Below are 10,822 nucleotides of genomic sequence, written 5' to 3'. Positions count from 1 at the left end.
AAGGTTTCGATGAGACATGGTAATGGCAAGTGAGTCGTAGAACATGTGTGGTAATGACCCGAAAGATGCAGGTGGTTCATAATCTTTTGTTGAGAAAGTGAGTGTAGGGTATTGGGAATTAGTGTCATGTTAAGTTGTGTATGAGTTTTGCGGTAATGAAGGAAAGAACTTGAGGATCTAGTGTGAGTATACGTAACGAGTGTGGATCGGGAGTTATGCTTCTGGAAGTTAAGTGCTTTACATAGCGAGGTATGTTGGTTTGGCGAGAATAATGAAGAGTGGGTATGGCGATTTGCTACGAGTTTATGGTATAGGTTAGGTGCTATGCCGAATGAGTTGAGGAATGAGAAATGTTTATGTACGGGAGCCTTGGATATAAGAATAGTGAGTGTTTGGTTTATAAACGGTTATCTTTGACATGTAGTGGTAAAGAGGGTAATGAAATATAGCTAAGGATTTAGTATTAGTGAGTTACGAGGACGTAACATTTGTCTTAAGAGGAGTAGGATGCAATAACAGAGAGTTTCATGGTGGTGCGTGCGGTAATATAATTGGAAGTAGAGTGTTAGCGTAGTGTAAATGAGGGATTTGTTTTGTGGATAATACTTATAAAAGGCCATGGCCGTGCTTGTAGTAGGGTGATGCTTCGGAGTATGAGAATATTTTATATAGTGTTGACAGTTGGAGGATGATGTTATGAGTCTGAGTAAACTTCGAGGACGAAGTTCCTTTTAAGGGTGGTAGAATGTAACATTCCGTTTGATGTCTATGAGTGTCTTAGTATTGGGTTTGATAGTTGATGATATTATGGAGCTAGCAGCATTAGAGGATGGTAGTTGATTATGTATGGAGTTGGTGTCGTGAGAGATATATACGTGGTAGATACGATATAGTGAGTCATGTTGTGGAAGTAAACATAGTTGGTAGAATGGGGGTTAAGAGTTCGTGTTCTATGTTCGGTCGAGTTCTGGAGTCCTTAGCTAAGTTGTTGTGTCTTGGTCGAGTCAGTATGGTTGTTTTTATGTATGGGTTGAACTTCGGGGACGAAGTTCCTTTTAAGGAGGGAAGACTGTAATACTCCGTATTTATATGCCTTGGGTACTCGATCGAGTGTCCGGTTTTACGGGGGAGTTTTCTCGGGTTTTGTTAATTACGCGATTAAGGTATTTAAACATATTCGTAATTGTTCTAAATCACTTTTTACAAAACCTAAAACCTGTTTAAGAGAGAAAGCAACTAGTCTTCTTCCTAATCGCGTTCTTGACAATTCCGAGTTCGACGGCGGTCGGTTCGTATCGTAGTTCGTGTCGTTGGATTCCTTGCGTCGAGGGTAAGCTTTTAATATAATTTCTATAATGTTTTGATAAGATTGATGAAACCCTAATTTAGGAATTGGGGGTTTTTATGAGTAGTATTTGAATAGTAGCATCTATGTGTTGTATGATAGGAGGAGAATTCGTAGAGGAGCCGTTTTGATACAGCTGTAGATACCGTCTGCGTGTTGTGCTTTCCAGGTAGGATTTCCTACTCAGTATTAGTCCCATAATGGGATATTGGTGATGTGCTGTAGTTAGTTGTTTGATATGATGATTGTGATTGTGATTGTGATTGTGGTTGTGTTTGTTGATGGTTCTCGAGATGCATTCTCGGCTGAGTGGGGTCACTTGCGGGAGTGATCTCACGCCCTAGTTTCGCCCTTCGTGGAACCCGCCACGAAAGGGGATGTGCACATTAATGGACAGGGTTATCGCTCGTACGATGAGCGGGGCTTAGGTGGGAACGGCAGTGCGGTCCCCCATCGGGGTAGTCCAAAGTGGACGCGATATTGAGATGATGGGAGTTGGTGGTGTTGTGTGTGTGTGTGATTCAAATTGTCTGTTTGCCTATTTATTGTTATCTATATTGATTGTGTGATTAGTACTGACCCCGTTTAAATGTTTTAAAAACTGTGGTGATCCATTCGGGGGTGGTGAGCAGTTGCTTGGCAGGTATATCTTGGATACGCGTGAGATCTAGCTGGGGATGGAGTCATCACATATCAGAGTCTTTAGTCTTCCGCTGTGTTTGTTAGGACAGTTCCTTTCAGTTGGTTTATAGTTTGAGAACAGTTGTATTTTGCTTACAGTTGGTTTTGTAATGTAATCACTTAAACTTATTTAATTAAGTATGTTTCTTCATTGTCTTATGATTATCATGCCTCGGGTAACCGAGATGGTGGCATCCTTATACCTGAGTGGTCCTGGTAAGGCACTTGGAGTATGGGGGTGTTACAGTCGGCCTATCACTTGGGTCTCGGCTAAGCAACTAGCCAGCCGGGAGATATATCCGCGTACTCACATCAGCCTGTCGGCCTGTCACTTGGGTTTCGGCTAAGCAACTAGCCAGCCGGGAGACATATCCGCGTACTTACATCCAAGTCCCCTCGGCATGGAGTCAACCAGGCCAGCCGGCCTGCCATGGGTCCCTCGGCCGAGGGTAGAACAGTCTTTCCACCTACTCTGCCACTTGGCCACTTGGCCACTATGTGACAAAAGGTGAAAGTCTATAAATACTCCTCAATCCTCATTGAGAAAACTATCCAATAATCCACAATTCATCCATAAACTCACTATTAATCTGGTATAAACTCCCTTATCTCTCTATAATATACTTTGCCAAGTAACACACAACTTAATCTCTTTAAGTTTACTGACTTGAGCGTCGGAGTGAGTACGCTCGGTACCAAGCCGAGCCCTCAGTTTGTTCATCTTTACAGGAGAGACCGAGAGGAAGAGATGAGCAAAGACATCATTCACCAAGCTTACGTGGTCATAACTCTGCTCCGGAATCACACTCGGAACAGGGTTATTATTGGAGAATTGACAACTCTTCATCAATCAATCAAGTTTTCTTCTATTATTTTTTCCTTTCCAATTATTCATCTTAAGTTTGGTATAATCTCTTTACTCTTTATTGTTTATTTCCTCAATCTCTTATCATGTTTATACTTGTGATGATTGACACTATTGATAACATGTCTTCCTTGATAATGAGTGAGTAGTTACTTAACTAGGATTAGTGGGGGATTAGGGGAGTTAATCATGGGATAGATTTATGCTTAATGAGTTCATATGAATGCTTGCTTATTGTTTTTCAACTTATGCACATATCATGTTTGATGAAATGCTAGACTATGAAACCTTACATTTTTTACCCATATCTTATCTACTCAACAAGGCTTGTAAGATATAAACCAACTCAAGCCTTATTAGACCATGCATAGAGTTGAATAGGGAAAATCCAAGTCGACTTGTAGGTGTTGTAAAGTCTTAACCGACTCGGCTCCGAGATGTAAGTTTCCCTAGGAATTGGTTTCTCATGCATGTAGTCTAATAGGAAGAATTAAGTCGACTTGTAGGTGTTGTAAAGTCACAAATGACTCGGCTCCGGGACCCAAATCTTCTTATGAACTATATGACATGAACTAACTTAAAATCCAACAATAATAAATTGCTTGCATCTATATAACTCATTTATGCTATCTTACCATGATTCTCCTATGATCCCATGATATCCTAGTATTCTTTATTACTTGTTAACATCTTTATTTGCTTTATTGCTTGTTTTATTCCATTGCCTTTTTTAGTTTAGAATCATCAACCCAAACTAATTGTGACAACCCTAAGCACAACTACAATTAGATTGAACAATTTGAGTACCCCCGTCCCGTGGATCGACCCCGACTTGCTTGCTATGCTAGTAGTTGGGTATAAATGTGTTTGATGGCGGACAACGACACGCTCCATCAGCGATCAAACCCAACTCCCGATCAGTGACAAAGTCAGAAATAGATAAACCCGTACAACTGAGTAGCTCCCCTAATCTCATCAACATCTACCTATAATCGTTTTCCGACTCTGACGGAAGAAGTACCGCAACAATTAAGAAGGAAGACCCACAAGGTATTACACCAATAACCTCAACAAGAGCAATTTTGTATACATTGGTCTTGTACGTCGAGTCAATAAGAACCACATGTGGATAAGCATGGAAAAGTTTAACTGCTTCCGGATGAGACATAAAAACATGACTGAGCTCCTTTGTCTCGGGATCTGATTTGTGCCATTCCACATACTTAGCAATAGCGGCTAGAGCCAACATTTGTTGAGCGGTATTCCGTGTTCCTCTTATTTCACGTCGAGCCTTTTTTGCCGCGCTATAAATTTGGGCGCTTGTAGGTTGGGGTTTATCGGGGGTTCTTTGATGAAGACCATTTTTAATATCTCTCGGGGGAATCGATGCCCGAACTTTTTGCCTCACGAACTCTTTCTCTCCGGCATCCAAACCCGCAAAATGCCTATCACCGTTTTGTAATTTGCTACTTGGTGGTTGTGATATCCACCGCTCTCCGAGGTCAAAATGTTCCAAACAATCAACTCCTTCCCATTTATATCATTAGCCCAGTTCTCCACGGCTGGAACCTAGAACAAACACTCACACTTAGATGTCCTTTTCTTCTTAGGCTTGTTGGGAATATCGGGATCGATCTTCTTTCTGGTTCGCCCGTACCTTGAACAACGAAAGTATGAGCCCTGCAACTCGGGTTGTTTACGATTTTTGGACCCATTTGATGCTTTTACTAAGACAATCCCGTTATCAAACGCTATTTTCTGAGCCCAGTCAAACGCCTCGTCCTGACTCGCAAAACATGTTACCGTCTCAAATAGGTGGTTGTAATTAACACCGTTTTCACCAAACACCTCAAATGAATCCTGGTAACACGCAAAATTAATAATGATTAGATGCTAAAATATGTAAAATGACCTAAATATACGAAAAAAACTAAATAAAAAGGCGAAAAATCAATTTAATAGTCTGATCCATGAACGGACAATGACTATTCACGTCCAACACCAAGCTAAACGTGAACAGTACACGTCCTTGCCCATGGGAGACGTGAATAGTACACGTCCATACCCACAATGGATGACCAAATTCAACGTTGATACTAGGGCAGACGTAGAAATTCATCTTCCCTTCCCATACTAGACGTAGACATTCATTGTCCCTCTCCGGAACAGACATTGAATGTTCGCGTCCCTGTCCATGGTGGACAATGAATGTACACATACCTGTCCATGCAGGACCTGAAATTCAAAGTCTAACTATTGACGACAAACAAATTTGCGATGGCTATTGGACGTGTTGTGTTCGATTCATGCTAATTCTATTCACAAGGTAATTCAATACTAATTCTATGAAGACTTAACATGTAATTCAATATATACTAATTCGATTCATATCAACTTAACATGTAATTCAATAAATACTAATTCGATTCAAATGAAAATAGAATAAGTAGTTAATTACTTACCGATGAATCATTGTTAGCGTTTGATGTAGATTGTTCGTTGTTTGACATTGAATCGTTGTGAGCAAATCGACTTTTTTTTTACAGTGTTGTTGTTTGTTTGGGAGAGTTTGGGAGAGAATAGGGTAGAGAGAGGGAGAGAAAGGGTAGATAGTGTCTTTTTTATGAAAACTGTCGACGATGTTTTACAAGACCCAAAAAAAATTATGTATCAATTTTGTACATTACATTAATCAAAGCATTATTAATTAGGAAAAAGAGCTTCCTTTAGGGTTTAGAAGTACCACAGAGTAAGATAAGAGTAACACAGGAATAACATAAGAGTAACACAAGAATAACACATAGTAAAATAAGTGTAACACAGAGTAAGATAACATAGAAAACGAGGTTACTCTTGGTTTCCTTTGTTAACCTAGTGTTATTGTAGTATTACTCTAGTCTTACTCTGGTGTTATTATTGTGTTACTCTTGGTTTCCTGTGTTAGCTTAGTGTTATTGTAGTGTTACTCTTGTGTTATTATAGTGTTATTATTGTGTCATTGTAGTGTTATTGTTGTGTTACTCTTAGTTTTCTGTGTTAGCCTAGTGTTATTGTTATGTTACTTTAGTGTTATTCTTCGTCAAGTGATCAGATGGTAAGTATAAAAGTACAGATAGAAATGAGGTTCTTGACATAATGTGCCGGATTCGGATGCATACTTATTTCTTAGACACAGCAAGGTCAATAGTTTGTTCCACTGTAGGTACTTTTTTCCACCATTCCTTATCCTCTATTGTTTTCTTTTGTTTGCTTATTTTGTTTGTTGTGTAGTATTCCCTTCTATTCTCTATCTTCTTCCACATTAGTTTTAGACAAATATTTAGTGGAATAGTAATATGTGGAGGAAAATGAAAGTAGGAGAGAGGATGTGGGTTTACATGTTATATTAACCACAAACGATAGACAAATAAGAAAAGTGGAAGATCATTGTGACTTAGCGATTTAGGAAATGTGGAAGATGTTAGTGAATAAGAGGGAGTAGTTGTTATTTTTGAATTATGGTTGGCTATGTTTCACATGTTTAATATGAAGTGTCTGGAATTGAATTTTATTGTCTAACCATTCTCTGTCTCGAAGTAGTCTACAAAAAAATAAAGAACTCACTTCATCACAAGTTAAGAAGTAACATAAAAATAGTAGAGTAAATTATCAATTACACCTATGCTTAATTCACCTTTTTACATTTACTCCCACGTCAATTTTTTTTTAAATTACACCCAAATTAACACCTCAGTTTATATTTTGCACCCAACACCATTTTCAGGCGAAAAAAATTATAAAGTGACAATTTTGCCCCCGCGTCTATTACTTGAGTTTTTGTGATTGTTCAGTTACTTCTCCTATTTCATCTTTCAACCTAATTTTCCCCAAATATTTTTCTCAAACATCCCCTCCTAAAAATTCCCCCAAATCTCCGTCATAATCATAACTTGAATGATTGAGCTTCTATATTTGAAAGATTCTTCATCATGGAGTAGAGAACTAATCAGTTAGAGTAGGTCCGGTCAAAGCTTGTCTTGAGCACAAGTTAGAAGCTCAGCTAAATCAAGAATGAGCACTTTCCGCTTTGCTCAGGTATAAGGATTTTCCGATAGAAGAGTCAAGAGTGCAAATGGAACATTCAGGGTGGAAAAATGCATCAATTTTACAAATGAAAAGCTTTAGCTTTTTCTGGAGTATATCTCAAAAACACTAAAAAATCACTCAAAAATCTTACATCAACAAGAAAGAAACCCGACTTATGTAAGTTCCCCAAAATCCCCAAATTTATGTAACTTTTCTAACTTTCTCCTTTTTGTTTGTAGCTTATATTCAAAAGATAAAAATAAAAATGACAACCTAATTAGTAAGACCCTTAACAAAATTAAATGAAAACCTTAAACTGAACACAATGAACGAAAACAAAACAATGGGGATAGAGTTAGGATGAGGAATACAATGAATGAAATCAAATTGGGGAAGATGAGAGAGAAGGATAAAGAAGAGAATGAATGAGGAGAAAGAACAATCAAACCTATATGCTTAATAAAAGGAGGAAGGGCAAAATCGTATTCCCGTTTCATCCCAAAAAAAAATTGAATTTTGACGGAAATATGGCCTGAAATCGATTTTGGGTACAAAATATAAACCGAGCTATTAATTTGGGTGTAATTTTAAAAAAAAAATTGACGTGGGATTAAATGTAAAAAAGTGGATTAAGCGTGGGTGTAATTGATAATTTACAGCAATCCAAGATTGAAGGAAATAATACAGCAAAGTAGCATAAAATAGAGCAGCAGAGACTAAAGGGATAAACTCAACACTATTACATCAAACCCAGTTATGTTCATATATACCAGTCCGTCACTAGCTTTCTATAAGATGATACAGATTTTGACGAAAATACCGTCTGTGATCTACAACTCTATCATCTACCACTCCATCACCATTTGTTTTGGTAGTATTTCAGCTGATAATTCCATTTATATACGATCTCATCATAAAGATTGGTGCTAAACACTTCACTGCTTCGAGGATTGCCTTTTTCATTCCTGTTATTTTCATGATAATTTCAGCTTTTGAAATGATGATTTACGGGCAAGACATGCCTCACAAAAACTACCAACCAATGCATAAGTTAGGTGAGAAGCAAGAGGATAACTTCACCAACAATAGTAGACAATGTTGGACCCTACCATGACAACTCACATTGACCCATTGGACAAAAGTAAAACTTTTGTCCACGATCCAACGTAAATATATGGACCTAAATTCAAGGTCCATTCTTCTTTAGGTTTTCTGTTTTGTCTTTATTGTTCTTTGAAGTGTAGCAGTATATATACCTCATTGTACAGAAGAAGGAAACAACGTAAGAAATATTTCATTCAATACAACAACAATTCCCAAACAATTCTATTCTCATTTATTCAATCAAAGGTTCAATCTTTAATATGGAATTCATGCAGAGAATGCAACATGGTATCAGAGTAGGGTAAAACCTGTCTCTGCATACGTCTCCATCAGGTGTTCTCTTTTATTGCTTTCTTCGTCTAGTTTTCTGTTTGTTCATTTAGATCTGTTGTTCTTCTTCCCTTTCACAACTTAAAGTTTCTATCTTTGCTTCATTTACTTGCTTCAATATGCCTGGTGATGGTGAATCTGGTGCTGGTGACAAAACCATTGATAAAAATGACCCCATTTACACTCACCCTGCTGACGTACCTGTTTTACATTTAGTCTCTAAAAAATTCAATGACCCCATCTATGCTTATCGCCTGGTCGGCTAAGAATAAGATAGGTTTCATCACTGGGGACATACCAAGACCAAAAACAGGGGACACTAAGATGAGGTTATGGGACAGATGCAATGATATGGTTAAGTCTTGGATTTTGAATGGGGGGGAACGAGAGATCAAAGAAAGCATCCTCTTTTGTCCTACTGCCAAAGACATGTGGTCAGATCTGGTAGAGAGGTTTGAGCAATATAACAATGCCAAACATTACCAAGAACATGACCAACTCAATCAGATGGGACAAGGGGGAGACTCAATCTCAGTCCATTTCACCAAACTCAAGAAATTATGGGATGAACTCAGAAGTATATTCACCTTACCGGTCTGCAAATGTGAAGCTCATGACCAATTAGTCAAGCATGAAGAGAATCAGAGGGTTATAAAGTTCCTTATGGGATTCAATGATGGATACAACACCACAAGGGGAAATATACTAATGATGACTCCTCTACCAAGTCTCAATGTAGTCTATTCCATTCTCATTCAGAAGGAAAAGCAGAGAGACATAGTAGCACCAAGCCCTTTGAACTTGGATGTCTCTGCCATGGCAGCAAGAGTATGGAATGGACAGCAGAGATACAATGGAGGACAGAAGCAGTACTATCCATCCAACAACTTCAGGGGTCAAGGGAGCGAGTGACTTTGGGAATCAAAACAACAGGGGTAATAACTTCAGACCTAACAACAACAATGATAATAACAACAATGGTGGCTTTACCATGAAGAAGAACAACTACCACTGCACTCAGTGTAATATGGATGGACATAGCAATGAGAGATGCTATATTCTCCACCCAGAATTGAGAAAGAACAGGAGAATGACTGCAGGAGGAGGATCAAACCAGAATGCTACGATGAGTAATGGCAAGAATTCAGAGGGTACCACTGAGAACATGGCTTTGATTGGTGCCTCAAGTGTTGCAGAATATGAGGAGATCATACAAAATCTAAGCAATCTCAACAATTACAATCATGCCATGATGGCAGGTAGTGATTCTATCCATTCTTCAAATTCTGTTAACAATGATTGGATCATTGATAGTGATGCCGCTAGCCACATCACACCTCCCTTGCATCTATTTGATAGCTATTACAAGTTAGACACACCATGTAGTATAACCATTCCAAATGGAAAACAAGCTACTGTCATAAATGTGGGAGTTGTTAAACTCACACCCTATGTCACTTTGCATAATGTTTTACATGTCCCTGAATTCACGTTCAACCTAGTGTCAGCCAGTCAATTAACCAAAAATTTATCCTCAACCATTGTATTTACACCTAATCACTGCATTCTGCAGGTCCAATCCATGAACAAATCCTTGGTCCTTGGTAGACAAAGGCATGGACTCTATTATGCTGACCTCAAGCCATTCAACCAAACAACTCAAGTCAATCAAACAAGCCTACCTCTACATACCTGTGTTGCTGCTGCAAATGCTGTGACCTCTCTAGATACATGGAATTGTAGATTAGGGCACATTTCCTTATCTAATCTTAAGTTTTTACCTGTAATAAGTGGCTGTAAACATCAGAATTTGTCTGTTTGTCATATTTGCCCCAAAGCCAAGTTTAATACACTATCTTTTCCTACTAGTTTCTCCAATTCCAAATCAATTTTTGAAATGCTGCATATTGATCTGTGGGGACCTTACCACACTCCTACACATGCTAACCAAAGATTTTTTCTCACCATAGTAGATGATTTCTCTAGAGCCACATGGACACATCTCCTCGGACAGAAGAGTAATGCCTTTCCCATTCTCAAGTCCTTTATTGCCTACATAGAAACCCAATTTCAAGTACATGTAAAAATAATAAGAAGTGACAATGGGTCTGAATTTGATGATTTCCATGCTAAACAATTTTATGACATTAAAGGCATAATTCACCAGATATCTTGTGTTCACACTCCACAACAAAATGGAGTTGTGGAGAGGAAACACAGGCATTTACTTGAAACTGCAAGAAGCTTATTCTTCCAATCAAATTTGCCAATACAATATTGGGGAGAGTGCCTTTTAACTGCCAGTTATCTTATAAATAGAATGCTATCATCAGTTTTACAAAACAAATCTCCTCTAGAAGTGATTTACAAGAAAGCACCTGCATATGACCATTTGAGGGCCTTTGGTTGCCTTTGTTTTGCTGCCACATCCA

General features: G+C 38.4%; 2 protein-coding genes across 2 annotated transcripts; one reads left to right on the top strand and one right to left on the bottom strand.

Moving 5' to 3' along the window:
- Positions 1 to 3,873: 3,873 nt before the first annotated feature.
- On the bottom strand, positions 3,874 to 8,568 carry LOC141630446 (uncharacterized). The gene is made up of 4 exons (XM_074443266.1): positions 8,500 to 8,568; positions 4,957 to 5,079; positions 4,549 to 4,751; positions 3,874 to 4,336 (listed from the first exon to the last, which is right to left on the bottom strand). The coding sequence occupies exons 1-4, from the start codon at positions 8,566 to 8,568 to the stop codon at positions 3,874 to 3,876; spliced, it is 858 nt and encodes a 285-aa protein (XP_074299367.1).
- A 53-nt stretch (positions 8,569 to 8,621) lies between these two features.
- On the top strand, positions 8,622 to 9,302 carry LOC141630444 (uncharacterized). Its single transcript, XM_074443265.1, has one exon. The coding sequence runs from the start codon at positions 8,622 to 8,624 to the stop codon at positions 9,300 to 9,302; it is 681 nt and encodes a 226-aa protein (XP_074299366.1).
- The last annotated feature ends 1,520 nt before the right edge of the window (positions 9,303 to 10,822 follow it).

Source organism: Silene latifolia, chromosome Y (assembly GCF_048544455.1).
Source record: "Silene latifolia isolate original U9 population chromosome Y, ASM4854445v1, whole genome shotgun sequence".
Classification (NCBI taxonomy): Eukaryota; Viridiplantae; Streptophyta; class Magnoliopsida; order Caryophyllales; family Caryophyllaceae; genus Silene; species Silene latifolia.
This window is presented reverse-complemented; position numbering and strand designations above follow the sequence as displayed.

What these genes read in the sequence shown, in the direction of transcription:
- LOC141630446 (XM_074443266.1), bottom strand. Translation starts at nt 8,568, where the DNA reads ATGGGGTCATTTTTATCAATGGTTTTGTCACCAGCACCAGATTCACCA. An exon ending in CACCAGGCATATTGAAGCAA is followed by an intron (nt 5,080 to 8,499) that starts GTAAATGAAGCA and finishes CACCATGGACAG; the next exon opens with GGACGCGAACATTCAATGTC. An exon ending in TCATACTTTCGTTGTTCAAG is followed by an intron (nt 4,337 to 4,548) that starts GTACGGGCGAAC and finishes AAACGGTGATAG; the next exon opens with GCATTTTGCGGGTTTGGATG.
- LOC141630444 (XM_074443265.1), top strand. Translation starts at nt 8,622, where the DNA reads ATGACCCCATCTATGCTTATCGCCTGGTCGGCTAAGAATAAGATAGGT.